The sequence below is a fragment of the Canis lupus genome, chromosome 12 (genome assembly GCF_048164855.1).
Source record: "Canis lupus baileyi chromosome 12, mCanLup2.hap1, whole genome shotgun sequence".
NCBI lineage: Eukaryota > Metazoa > Chordata > Mammalia > Carnivora > Canidae > Canis > Canis lupus.
Genome location: NC_132849.1, coordinates 53804399 through 53819680, shown reverse-complemented (window position 1 = coordinate 53819680; position 15282 = coordinate 53804399). Strand labels below are relative to the sequence as shown.

Genomic DNA, 15282 nt, shown 5'->3' with positions numbered 1-15282 from the left:
TGGCTCCTTTTCTCCAAGCTTACACAGGAAAAATCATTCAGCATATGAGAGTTATTCCCATAAAGATGAGTCAGATAATAAGCAAATGATCATTAGATCAAATTATATGAAATGGAAAGAAGCCATTAATGCAGCATTAAGGTCATAAATTCACACATTCGGAAGCCAACAAAATAAAACATTAGTTCTCAAAGCATTATTATCCCATCCATGCTGCCACATTAACTATACACAGTAAAACCTCTAAAAAATGTTATAATTTGTGTGAAATAGAGGGTTAAGCTTCCCATTTTCATGTTAACTTGCAGATTTCTCAGTTTACATACTAAGTGTGGATATCTAATGTCATAGCTCAAAAGGGCCCTGCAGGTCTGAATCACTCTAACATTCTGAACGTGCTTCTCAGCAGCTCACAGTGGGCTCCCCAAACCCTCACCCAACAGAAGCACAGCACTGGGGAAAAGGTAACCGAATACCCATCCCTAAATTATTCCAGGAATTTCTTGATCTTTACACATTATGTAAGCCAGATCTGGTCTACTTTAATAAGCATTGGTGAGGAAACTATTATCGAAAGTAAGTTCAAAAAAAAAAAAAAAAAAAGAAAGAAAGTAAGTTCAGAAAATGCTAGAGCTCCAAGCTTTAGAAATACACAAATACTATATATTTCTCAACAAGATACTAAGCTAACAGGGTCTCTTATCTATCGTTTGTGGTATGTATACATATTTGTGTGCATGAGGAATCAAAACCATGAATACCATGATAATCATCCATGATTTTATATATGTATATGCAAGCTATTATAAATCTATATATACAGTCATGAATTTCTAAAATTAACTCACAGGAAATATGCAAATATACTTTGTTCAGACACAAACTCATAAAAATCATTGTAATAGTTCCTAAGTATCACTACCCACTGAATAGGATGAAGAATTATGTGCCAACATGTGTGAGACATCATGCTGGACATCGGGAACAAAAAAAGTTGAGTAAGATGGGAGGCCTGCCTTCAAAGAATTTACAATCTAACTGGGAATCAGATAAGCAAATCAGCAATTAAGGGGCGGGGGGGGGAGAGTACATTAGCCTGAGTGTGGGGATACATGTACAAACAAGTCCTAGGAAAACATTAAGAAAGATGTACAAATGATGAGGAAGCAGGCAGGGAGGAAAGGTTCCCCAAAAGACCCAAAGCCTGAACTAAAATATGCAAGACCCATTAATTAAATATAAAAGTGGAGCTTCTAAGCAAAAAGAACTATCAGTACCAAGGCATGAAAAGCACGATGGGCCTGGAAAAGCATGAGCTGCTTTGTACTAGAACACAGAATGTCTGACAGGGGGATTGTCAGGGACAGACAGACTGGAAGGTCCGAAAAATTAGCAGGATTCTACCTATAGTCAGTAGGGAACAACTGATAGATTCTAGGCAGAGTAACTGCACTAGTGGTGGTGGCAGTGATAAAAGCTTAAGGTCTCCTAAGTACTTAGTATGTATCCGACATTATACTAAGAGCTTTACATAGATTAGCTCATATTTTTTTCCACAACCCCATCTATAACATTATGCCATTACAGATAATTGAGGCTCAGAGACTAAGGTAACTTGTCCAAGGTCACATTTCTAGAAAGCAGGGAGCCAGATCTGAAGGATAACTTGATGGCATTTCCATTTAACAGTAATCATTTGGCAAGCAGTGAGAATTGTGGATCATTGAGAGGCAAAGAGAAGAAAACCTGGTCAGGAGACTGTTGTATAAAAAACAAAGTTAAAATGTTAAAAGCCTGAGCTAGGGCTGTGATGGCAGAAGTGCAAAAGCAGAGGCGAGACACCAGGGCAAAGGCAACGCTTCCCCATTGTGCCACTCAGTACAGTTGCAGTGAATTATTTTTCTTCCCTGACAGACTGCAAACCCTTAAACCAAGGTTACCTAGCGCTTACTCCTCATTCTATACACAGCGCCTAGCAGAGTGCCAAGCACATACTAGCAGCTTAATATTTGTCAAAGAAAGAAAAAAGAGAAGGAAGAAGAATGAGAAAATGTGTTGATTCTTGGCTTGGTATATACAGGCAATTGGATCACTGACAATCCAGGGGACAAAGCCAAGGAACAGATTACAAGAAGAGGTTAAATTTACATTAACAAAATAGGCAGTTTTACATTTGCTTTTAGGTTATGCATACTATGCATACAGACAACTCCATAAAGAACTCTATTACTACCTTACCCACTATCATGTATGGAATTATAGAGGTAGAGCAATTCTGACCTACTAATAGAGTATCACTATTCATAAAACTGAAAACATCTTTCAAACGTCTGATCTTTAATTTTCTGAACACATGTGGGTGACCAAAAATGAGAAAAGGAAACTCACCCTGAGCCACTCACTAATGTCACATCTGACAAGGAGCTGAAGACCAGCATTTCCACAGGGAAGTTGAGGGAAATCCTCTGCATTACCATCATATCGTATTGCAGATTTCAAAACTATCAATGTTTTCCTTCTCCTCACTCTCACTGTTGAAGATTTATCATCTTACCCTAACACTACTTTGAGATAAAATATGCATACTGCGTTCTTCCAATTAAATGAGAAAATGCATGCAAAGCACTAAATACAGTGGTACACAGTAAGGACACCATAAATGTCTGTCATCATTACAACCACCATGATTACCATCATTAGGATGCCTACAACAGATGGACTGCAGGTCCCTAAGTAAAACACACAGAATAGTTGCATTTACCGAAAGCATCCCCTTAATTATTTTCTTCCTGTATGGGTTCCTCTGTCTTTTCCTACCTGCTCCTACAGTCAGAAACACACCCCTGGCTTCTCCTAACTTCTATTCATCCCTTAGGCTGCTTTCCAAAGTCACTTTTTCTCAACAATCTCCTCTCACAGCCCTGGTTAAACATTTAGTCTACTCTGTATTTTTCCTTCATCAGATTTGTCAAAATTAGTAATTATGTTCTCAGTGTCTATATACCTCAAGAGAACCATGCCTTTTTGCTCATGGTCATAGCCCCAGTACCCCATGAAATGTATATGTATATGACATATACATATATATAATTATATACAATATATACTAATGATAGTAATCTGTGCTGAATACAGAAGAATGATCAAATCCTAGACTTTTTTTTTTTTTGCTAGTCTATATCTAATCAACTCTGAATTTTTTTTTTTTTTTTGCATTGAATTCAAAATAAAAGACTAGAGCCACCTGACTGGCTCAGTCAGTAGAGCATAAAACTAGATCTGAGTCATGAGTTCAAGCCCCACATTGGGTAAAAAGATGAAAAGAAAAAAAAAAAAAAAAAAAAGACTAGAGACACAAAGACTTTATCCCAAAACCGGTGCAGAATTTTAAGTCTCAATTTCAAATCTCTTCAAAATGTCCAAAATGGACAAAGCAAAACATTTAAGGCAGTAAATCAATTTAAGAGGTTTTAAAATTATTTTAATAAAGTCAAACAAACCTTGTTAATATTTAATATCTATTCTGACTTTTTAGGAATACTGTTAATGGTTGAAAATTTGAAATTTTCACTTTTTCAATATTTTGGAAACTCTTACCTTGACATTTCCCAATAATAGACGTAAAATCATCTTTTGCAGACCTGCAAAATAGGCGTAAAATTAAACCAAGTTTCCCCATAACACGATTTCATCATACTATGAAAGTCCACAAAAACGATAAAGTAGACAACTTGTCTGCGCAACACCACTAGTCCTCTCAGATGTGGATTTGTGCTCAAATAAGACGTTTTCATTGATGACATTTTCTTTCAATCTTATTTCACCAGAAACGGGGAGCTACACTCAGAATACAAGGATATAAGCAAAAGTTCAATTAAGCATGGTTTTTAATACAATACAGATACATGGTCCCTCCCCAAAGGTTCTGATCCAGCAAATATGGAATGGGGCCCAAGCAACAATATTTTTTTAAAGCTCTACAGATTGAGGGATCCCTGGGTGGCGCAGCGGTATGGCGCCTGCCTTTGGCCCGGGGCACGATCCTGGAGACCCGGGATCGAATCCCACGTCGGGCTCCCGGTGCATGGAGCCTGCTTCTCCCTCTGCCTGTGTCTCTGCCTCTCTCTCTCTCTCTGTGACTATCATAAATAAATAAAAATTAAAAAAAAATTTTTTAAAAATAAAAATAAAAAAAAAATAAAGCTCTACAGATTGATATGGGTCAAGAACCATGGTCTGTATCATATTGCAAAGTTTAAATCACTTAGGGAAAAAAGTCTTGCTTTAATAAAACAATAGCTTTAAACCATATTTGTTACTAGAGACCTATTTAAAATCTGTGATCTTGAAATATATACCAACGTAGTATAATTATTATATGTTCAGAAATGAAAATTGGTAAACCTTCTAGGAAATAATTTAGTAACAATTATCAAAAAACTTTAATGCCCACAGTAATTTGATCTGGCAATTCAACTTCTGTAATAAAGTTATCCCTGGGAAATAATTACAGATACACAGAGATCTCATGGAAATTTATGCAGCCTATTTTATGAAAAAGAAAAATACACCCAGTATAAGATTAGATTTTGCTAATGCACTCAATAAAATATTATGCAATTACTATATGTGATTTGGAAATTATTATGAACATCTTCCCATAAGTTATAAGAAAATAGGTATCAAATAGAATGTATTGTTAGAATAAAGATCACACCCACACATACACATACAGAAAAGGTGCAAAGAACATACAACATTTTGGCGGACCCACAGGTAATTTGCAGTTCTTCTCTCGAATATTTAACTCTTTTCTAATATAGAAATTAAAGCAAATTTTAAAGACTAATGTTTATTAAAATATGACAAAAGCCAATTATAAATATGGTAATAAATTTCAAGAAATTGACTATTCAGCCTCCAAGTGGAATACAGCATAAAGAACATGGTCTTTGAAGTGATGCTGACCTGATTTCAACTCATCTGGGAAACCTGGACAAAATATTCAATAGGAGTTTTATTTCCTCCCAATATAATGGGATGGGTAATAGCAACTTCATAGCTTAGGAAAGGATTAAAGACATTACATATAAATTAGCAAGAACTAGACCTAAGTCAGTGTTCATTATTTTCACCCTTAATATCCTCACAAATAATAGCTGCTCTTTTACTGGGGAAGGGAAGGGGGCATAAATTTGGTTTTGTCAAAACTTCTTAAATATATTCACTTGAGCAAATTTGGGGGAAGGTGCCTTTTTCTGTGAGTCCCTCATTTTAATGCTTTTTGTTGTGTTCTGTGATGGTTTCTATTTAGTTCCCATATTTGTAACAGCCTATAACCATTAGAAATTGTTACTTCACTATTTAGGGAAAAAAGAAATACGTTATTAGCCACTTATAAAACGTAATTACTGCCAAACTACAAATTAAAGTAGCAATTCACAAGTCTCTTTTTAGCCACGTGAGCCCCCACACACAAGCAGGTTAGATTTGCCATATTAGAGCAAATAACTGGTCATATGCCACTTGCTACCAACATACTGGCAAACGGCAGCCCTAATACAATCTTGCAAAAGGCAGGGCTGTCTCTGAACTAAAACTGACATGTGTTTCAAGCTTTTCATTTTTTTCTCCTCAAAAAATATTTCCTATTTAGGACTGCTCCCAAGAATTGAATAGTGACCCTAGACACCAGAGTGATCTTTCATATTCTAATACAATCAACAAATATTTACCAAATACCAGATGCCTACTATACCACTACTGGAGCCAATCTTGCATTGTATGTGTTCTTTACCACAGCACAAAAAATAAATGGGAATAGTGAGAACAAAGAAGCTCTTAAACATTCAGGCACAGCCACTGTTCATAGGGTTTACTTTGAGGATCTACCCTGCCTTTTTTTTTTTTTTTTTCCCCCTGACCATTCCACATCTTGGCTCAAACACTCTTCGTTACAGGTTACTAGATGCACACATTTTGTATTAATTCAGCAAGAGGAAAAGATTGCCAACTCTGAGCAAGTCAGTGAACTAGGCCCTGTAACACCTGCCAAAGTCAGCTTCATGTATGCCACTTGCAAACACCTTACTCACTTATCAAACATCAACTAAACACCTATTATGTTCAAGGAAATATAAACTACTAGGGAGAGGCAGCTGGGTGGCTCAGTAGGTTAAGTATCTGACTCCTGATTTCTGTTCAAGAGGTCATGATCTCAGGGTCGTAGGATCAAGCCCGCGTTAGGCTCCACACTCAGCATGAAGTCTCCTTGAGAATCTCTGTCCCTTTCCCTCTGTCCATTCCCCCCTCTCTCTTTCTCTAAATAAAATCTTTAATAAACTGCTAGGGAAAAAGGACAGCATTGCTTCTTGCAGACACCAGATCCCACTCACATTGAATTTTTAAGGATTTTTTGTTTGTTTATTTGAAAGGGAGTGTGTGCACAGAGGGAGTTGGAGAAGCAGACCCCCCGCTAGCAGAGAGCCCATTGTAGGGCTCAATCCCAGGACCCTGAGATCATAACCTGAGCCGAAGGCTGATGCTTAACTACTGAGTCACCCAGGTGCCCCCACTCACACTGAGTTTTAAGTAAATGACAACCCTGGAGTTGTGCAGAGCAGTAGTCCTAACTATACCCAGGGAAACCCACATGTAAACATACAAGTATATACAGCTAGACAACATGATCAAAAGGTACTATAGATTAGTGGTTAAAAGCAGGAACACTGAAGCTAGAATGGCAAATTTCAAATCCTCAAGCAATGCCAGCTTCCTCATTTCTAAAATGGAGGGAAATAAGAAGACCTACCTCACAGATTAAATGAATTAACACATTAAGCCCTTACAAGAATGTCCAACACCGTTAGTATTATCCTATCCCTAAGTATAATAGTGTGTTGATTATTTCAGGAGCATAAAGGACTGGCACATAACCAGGGATGGGGGTGGGAGGTCCATATGGATTATGTTCCTGAAAGGCTTCCTGGTGGAATTCATACTTTACCATGTAAGAGTCCTTAGATATACTAACGTTAACAAAAGCTTTTGCAAATTACACACCAGATGAATAAGATCTTGATGAGCATGACTACCATTGCCTAGAAATTTTCCCTCACTACTTAATCTCGAATACAGGAGTGAACTCCTAGAGCTGGATATGTGTACAAGTTTTAGACATATTCTACCCTCTAACAATCCAGTAGCAAATCCTTTTATAAAAGCAATTTTTTGTTCTCTTCATCAAAAATTTTATTAATAAGTTCCAGAAGCACTTGGTCAAACTCTTCTTCACAGATCTAAATATCAATCCCATTCCCGTATACATGTTCTGATCCTAACACCTAAAATCATTCCACTGATGTTCTCATTTCATGGGATAAAGATGGAAATTTTGACGATTAACTGCTATTGATAAAGTCACACCATAAGCACATTTCTCAAAAAGATACATTTCACATTACTGCAATAAATGGAATACCAAGCTCTCACCCACTCCTATGAACAATGGCAGTTAAAGAATTGTGCCAGCTTGATGTTTACGGATGCTGTAGAAAAAGAGAAGGACCTGCCTATCAAATTCTGGCCAAATTAAGTAATGTGGTTATGGAAGGCTGTCATTATTGCCCATCATCTCCATTCTGAAGATTTTAAGAAGGATTACAAAACAAAGCTTCTGCATCTGAAGTTGATACCCCAGTGAAAGCAAACACTCTCTCTACACCCCCAAAAGTTGAAGGGTCCTGTTCTGTTTGGAAACTGGAAAAAGAAAGAAATTACACAACGGAAAGCTAAAACCAGTGTGATAACAACTGAATTATCCTATATTTAATCAAGAATAATTAGGTGTCAGAAAAAAAGTTTTGGCTAGTATCTAGGCACCCTGAAATTTTGGGCTCATTGCTTATTTTTTAAAAACCAAGAGTCAGGTCTTAAGGAAACAGTGCAACATGTTTAGTCTGATGTAGTGCAACATGTTTAGTCTGCTGTAGCTAACTAGTTTCGGGGTACCTGGGTTGCTTAGTGGTTAAGCATCTGCCTTTGGCTCAGCTTGTGATCCTGGGGTCCCGGGATCGAGTCTCACATCAGGCTCCTCGCAGGGAGCCTGCTTCTCCCTCTGCCTATGTCTCTGCCTCTCTCTCTCTCTCTCTCTGTCTCTCATGAGTAAATAAGAAAAATCTTTAAAAAAAAAAAAAAAAAAAAACACTAGTTTTCCTTAGTTGCTACTGTAGCTATTTCTTTCACAACAAAAATATTACTTAAAAAAAAGTACATGGATATCCCATCTTAGAGAAGCCTTCTAGATGTGTAGAGAATACCACTGAATAGCTCAAGATGACAGAGAATATCACTGGTCTCAAGTAATATGGAATCTCTGTCTTCAGTAGACCCATATTCCATCTACAGCTTTATGCCAACAAAGCAAAGTAGCCCCTACTTTTTTTTAATACTTTCATAAGCATTTGTTTTAGCTGACTGTGCAGTAACCAGTCAAACAAGGGTGACTTCCAGAGTTCTGAAGATACGCCTTGTCTACTAAAAAAGTAAAATTTCTCAGATGACAGCAAAGTGATCTGGGGAAGCAGACTGTGCTACTCTGACAAAATATACTTAGTCCTGTAATTGGCATAAGTTGGTGTCTGGCACCTCACAGAATTATGTGGGTCAAACCCCTTTAAATATGCCTCTTCAAAAATATTAGTTCCCATAAATCAAATAAAATTTTCTCAAGGGAAATTTTAAATATGAATAATATTAACAATTACCTGATCTCCACACACTGATCTTGAACAGCAGCCAAAAGTTTTCCATTGCTTTTATAGGAAAGAAAAAAAAAAAATTCTATATAAATAGTTGTAGCAAAAAAAAAAAAAAAAAAAAAAATAGTTGTAGCAGTCTTCAACAAGAAGATTTTAAGAAGTTAAAATTATCTTTAAATGTATTCACATCTTCAGTCATCCAACTTTTGACCTTAAAATTAAATAGGAATATCAAGGTACCAAAGCATACATAAAAATGATTCAATATAGTTGAACTAATACATTTAAAAGGTATCAATAATATGTGACAAAGGCAATTGAAATATAATATTAAAAAAAAAATCAACACTACAGGCCAAAAGGACACCAAAATTAATATCTGTAATGGAATTTAGATGCTAATCCTAACAGAGAAATACATAAATGTTTAACACCTTACCTTGCAAGTACCAAATGCCAGTTTATCTGTTTATTGACCAAGCGAACCAGTCCATCAGGGAGCAAAAAAGGCACAGGGCTGAAACAACATATTAGCTAACTTAAAATTTAATCATCAAAGACACATATAAGCAAATAAGTATTATAAGTAGCATATATAGTTATAGCAAGACAGGATGTTTTTCATTAAGATATAAAATTTGAATAAACTGGGAAACCCAAAACTCAAAGCTACTAATTGGTTATGTGAAATTTGACCACACACATCTTTTCTTCCAGAAAAACACAGTGGTATGCTCAGATATAAATTCTGTGTCCTAAGGGAAAGGTATCGAGGTTGCCAGTAACAGCAGAGTGAGCTTGTAAGAAACCCTTCCTGCCATCCACACCTAGAAAATCTGATTCACCTCTAACAAAAACTAATTCTAGTATACAACTAAACTCACAGGAAAGAAAGAAATCTCCAAGTACTAGAAATGAAAAGGGAACTTAAAAGTTAAAACTGGATACAGGTACAAGAACTCAAAACAAGGGGTAACACCTGGGACTGGAAATAAGCTGCAGGGCACAGAAAGAACAAGAGCCAGAAGGGAGCTCCTTACTCCCTGTAAGGGCCAGTACCCACCCATGGCAAGACTGCTCTCAGTGAAAAGAGGACCAGACAAACCTCACCGGGGTTGGGGGGCATTCAGGAATGTCATCTCTGTCTGAAATTCAGTCTGTGGGGGAAAGGGAATGAAATCCCCTATGAAAAAGCAAAACCCCAAACCTTGAACACATGTAAGAGCAGACTGCAATTTCACTTCACCCAAGTGGTGCAAGGACAGCCAAGCACAGGCTCACAATAACATCATTTACAAAAGACAGGAGGAAAGGATTCACTGTCAGAGCACAAGCAGATACAACCAATCCAGAATAACACAGGAGGAAATCAAGAAAATAGATGGAAAAGAATAGAGAAAACAAGCTGTTGGGGGGAAAAAAAATAAAAATACACACAAGAGAAAAATACACTATGGAAATTAGAAAACAAAAATGTAGGATAAAGGTATCAGTAATATACATTCAGCATATTTGTGTTCATTTCTAAAACACAAAATATTTTATACCATGGAAGTTACAGAAATATTATAACAAACACCAACCTGAGGAGGATCATTTCCTCTGGGGATGGGGGGAGGGGGACGATGAGTTACAACATTTTGCATAAAAAGAGAGAGAAGGCTATCTGAACCAGACAGCAACAACCGCCTAACTCACACAGAGATAATACTATAATAAACATGTTCAGACTTAGTGTCTATACTTCTCAGTCTATTTATAATACTTCATAATTAAAAGAAAAAAACTCTAAAAGAAAAAGCCACTTGAAACAAATATTGACCCCAAAGCCTGTAAGTTTAATTACCATGAACTCAAGAGCAAAACTGAACTTTCTGCAGTTAATTTTGTTACTTATGAAAGTAACATATCATTGAGAAGATTAAATAATCACTTCATGGTGCACTGACACATGAGGACATATTTTTGCCCACACTTCCCTAAGATGTTCAAGGCTAGCAACCTAGGCCACCCAGTGAGCACAGGAAAAACAGCTCATCTCTTAAATACCCACCCCTATCCCTGCCTCTCCCTCAGCTCTCATCTCATTACCCTCCCTATGTACACACACCCAAAAGCAAGATAAAATTAAATAAGAAATTGAATTTATACACACATAGACACACACACACAAAGCAGAAAAACATCGGAGCTAATCCTAGAGAAGAGCCAAAGGTCTCCTTTATAAAACTATTATCTCTGGAGCTTTTAAGATTAGATGTCCCTAAGGAAAAAGCAGTCTGTTAAATAAGTCTGTAAAACAATCCCTATACACCTGTCTAAAAGCAGAACTATATTCTTTGTCAGAATGATCATTTCCTTGTTCTTTTTAAGGCTGAACACTTGCACCATGCCTAAGAACAGACTTAACACTCAAAAAGAATTAAAAAGTACCCAAGAACTGAAATTTAAAGACCTTTCCTGATGCACAGCAACTGAATATTGGCCACAAGAGTTTTGACACCATAAGAACAAAATTGTTTTTCAAAAGATCCTCAAGCTACAGATCCATCATGTGGGCATTCAAGAGAAGGCTGAGAACACTCAAAGAAAGCAACAGTCGTCCTGAGATATTCTGAATAATGACTAAAAACCAAAAATTACCTTCAGTCAACTGAGAGATCTTGTCAGTATATCAACTATTTGAAAAGGTCTATTTCATTCACCTAAATGTCAGCATCTGTACCACAATCTGGGACTGAATTCTGAAAACTTAAGTCATAAATATTTGTTTTTAACATTCACACTGTTCTCTGAACGGACACTTACCTATACCAGATGTATTGACGTAAAAATAATAAACGATCTGTAATAAAAATAGCAAAACCAAATAAGAATCAGCTATTCTTTAGGAATTGTTTTCAAATTAGCTTCGGTGATGATAAATCTAAAATATACTGCAGACTGAATCATTACAAAACATGGAGAACAAAATTCTTAAAAGAATATAATCCAATACACACTGTAACTTTTATAAGATCATATATTTGTGTATAGTAAGTCCCGAGTTTGTGTTACTCAAAACTTTGGTGAAGCATTTCCTGACAGTACAAAAAGGAAATGTGGGAAGTGTGGTTTGGGAGGTTAAATTTCGCCAAAGAGGCTTTAATAAAACCATGGAGAAGTCATAATAATCACCCTTTAAAACCAAAATATTCATATAAAAATTAAAATACTATTTTATACTTTATAACAAAGATTTAAAATAATATCTAAAATGCAGAAGTCCAGAAGAAACAAAATCTCTAACACACTGAAAATAAAGGGACACCTCACTTAGGTAGAGCTGGGAGGCAGAAGGGGGAGCAGTACCACTCAACATCAATTACAGGAAGAAGTGTCCAGCCTCAACAGAAGAATCAACAGGAAAATCTCACCAGTTCTATGCCCCAAGAAGGGATGTACCATCACACCACAAGTAATTTTATTACTTGTGTATATTTACTAAATCATGAAAAGTTCAAAACATTTGTCACAATGAAAACTGAAATATGCTAGTGCTTGTAACATAAGATAAAATTACAGTTAATTTCAAGTAGTCAACTCCTTTGAAACTGAATTCCTTTCTGTGTAAGTAACTCAAATTCACCACTATTACAAGGATGAGCTTTGGTGCCAGAAAGACATGCAGTCAAATTCCAAATGAATGACCTTGGACAAGTGTCCTCATTTAAAAACATGAAGTCATAACAGCACCTGCCTTGCTGGTCTAGTAAAGGATTAAATCAATAAATATACATCAAGTTCTCAGAGCACCCGTTTAATGCAGACAGTGCTCAAGCCTTACTCAGATACTGTGCGCCCGTATGCAAACGCTCAGGAGTTTCATGAATGCTCTGGTTAATCAAATTTTTTATCTGAATAACTCTGACCAGTGTCGCTGGAACATCACATAAACCACTTAGAAAGCCTGTCACAGTCTTTTCACTTTCAATGTCCAGACTCTGAGACTCATATTGAGTTTGATTTTCATTTCTTCTAGAACACTTCCATAATGGTTAAACTTAAGCCATACTTTAAGCTGCATTACAAAAGTGTGCTTATACATACATACACATAAATCTGTATATACACATATAGAGCTACATCTCATATGTACACATCATAATTAAGATTATACGTATATATCCATATATCATATATAAATATATACATATATTTAATAAAATTACGTATATAATTTAATACAATTAAACTCATGTATGCTATTCACTTTTATCAGGCTCTGTAAGTCTAAAGAACATTTTAAAATTCCTAAAACAGTAAAGTCATAAATGAGATGGAAAAAGTTATTTAACTATATCATTATATGGAGAAAAATAAATAAGCTATACTTACCTCTAATTGCTTTTGTGATGATAAAAGATGCACCATGTTTTCGGTTGCCTCTAGACTGTAATTGGAAAAATGAATATTACATTTGAGAATTTTCTAGTAATACACAATACGTAAAGTTCTATTTCTTTGCTAATACCCAGTGCAGGGTACAAGTTGCCAGCATTTAAAAACCACTGTTTAGAAACAAAAGTAGAAGCAGGACTGAAAACAGTGAGGGCAAAAGTAAGCATGGTAGAGTTACAGGCATTTGTCAGGTCAAATTTTGCAGGGAAGGACAAGGATTGAAGGTGGAAACTCAAACACCAAACATCAAAACACCAGTCCAAAGACAGAAGCTGTCAAGGACAAAGACCCATATATTCGTTGCCAGGTCAGCAGTCTACTTGGGTGGGTCACAGAGGCCTAAAATAAGTTTTTCTTGCAGGAAAACTGTTCATATGGATCAATAAACTCATACCTGGAGGCAAACCTGAGTATTTGTTGTATATCTACAGAGAAAATGCTAACACACATACTCATATCCAACTGGTATCTATATTAAATAGTTCCTAAGTACAGATTAAAAACTAAGCTCAACAATTGCAGGCACTACAAATAATGAATAAGATGTCCTGATGTGCTGTTAAGAGAGGAGCGCGGACATAGTGCACACAGATACGGCTTAAAAACACAGAAAAGGTCTTTCATTCCACAAACATGAATTGATTATCCCCTCAGCAGTAAGATACAGTTTGGTCCTGGGGAAGGTTATAAAGATGAATCAGATGTAATCGCCCTCCAAGAGTTTGAAGTTGGGCAGGTGAAATCAATAGAACAAAACAAAACAAAAAAAAAAAGTCCTCTGAAGTTTCTTTCTTTTTTTTTTTTTTTTTTTTTATGATAGTCACAGAGAGAGAGAGAGGCAGAGACACAGGCAGAGGGAGAAGCAGGCTCCATGCACCTGGAGCCCGACGTGGGATTCGATCCCCGGTCTCCAAGATCGCGCCCTGGGCCAAAGGCAGGCGCCAAACCGCTGCGCCACCCAGGGATCCCACCTCTGAAGTTTCAATGTAAGTTGATGCTGCGCTTTTTTTAAAAAAATCTATTTATAATGTGAAGCATTCTGACATTCCTGTAATTAACCAGTGGGTGCTAAGGAATGAATGTGCATCCTTTTTTCCCCACCAACAGCAGCAACAACAGCCTCCTGGCTACATACCCCTACAATATTCATATTGTTCAAAACAAACAGAAACTAAGTAAATACTTGAAAAACACTACTGTACAGCCTAAAAAAAAAATACATTATTCAAGACAAGCAAAAACTGCAATGGGAAGGAGGTTTAAGAAGAACTACTGGGCAGCCTTGGTGGCGCAGCGGCTTAGCGCTGCCTGCAGCCCGGGGTGTGATCCTGGAGACCCGGGATCGAGTCCCACGTCGGGCTCCTTGCATGGAGCCTGCTTCTCCCTCTGCCTGTGTCTCTGCCTCTCTCTCTCTGTCTCTCATGAATGAATAGATAAAATCTTTAAAACAAAAAAAAAGGAAGAAGAAGAAGAACTACAAACTTTATAGATAAGAGAATGAGCAGTTTCTCCAGGAAAGATGTTGTAGAAAAAAAAACAAAATTCATAGGTCAGGACACCTTGATCTTTAATGACAAATACCCACCACTGGCTTCGATGTGGATGGAACTGGAAGGTATTATGCTGCGTGAAGTCAATCAGTGGGAGGACAAACATTATATGGTCCCATTCATTTGGGGGAATATAAGAAATAGTGAAAGTGAATAAAGGGGAAAGGAGAGAAAATGAGTGAAAATATCAGAAAGGGAGACAGAACATGAAGACTCCTAACTCTGGGAAAGGAACTAGGGGTGGTGGAAGGGGAGGAGGGCGGGGGTGGGGGTGACCGGGTGACGGGCACTGAGGGGGGCACTGGACGGGATGAGCACTGGGTGTTATGCTATATGTTGGCAAATTGAACACCAATAAAAAATAAATTTATTTTAAAAAGATAAAATAAAATAAAAAATAAATAAAACGGTGACAGGCCCTGGGTAAACACACGGTGCGTAAATGTGGACTCCAGGTTCCCGCCGGGAGGCCCCTCCGCCCGGGACGCCCGAGAGCCCGAGGGTCGCGTCAAGGTCACCACCCGCAGAAGCCC

At 37.1% G+C, this 15282-nt stretch overlaps 1 protein-coding gene across 3 annotated transcripts in view; it reads right to left on the bottom strand.

Moving 5' to 3' along the window:
* Window positions 1-15282, bottom strand: part of NBAS (NBAS subunit of NRZ tethering complex) — a 319184-nt gene that overhangs the window by 303168 nt on the left and 734 nt on the right. For all 3 annotated transcript variants that reach the window (XR_012004753.1, XM_072771031.1, XM_072771030.1), the window contains exons 2-6: window positions 13137-13191; window positions 11568-11604; window positions 9199-9276; window positions 8766-8813; window positions 3598-3641 (exon numbers count right to left, since the gene is read on the bottom strand). Coding sequence is in view for 2 of the 3 variants with exons in the window: in XM_072771031.1 (XP_072627132.1) it covers window positions 3598-3641; window positions 8766-8813; window positions 9199-9276; window positions 11568-11604; window positions 13137-13191 (262 nt within the window). In the remaining variant the exon portion in view is untranslated. The remainder of the gene's footprint in view (window positions 1-3597; window positions 3642-8765; window positions 8814-9198; window positions 9277-11567; window positions 11605-13136; window positions 13192-15282) is intronic.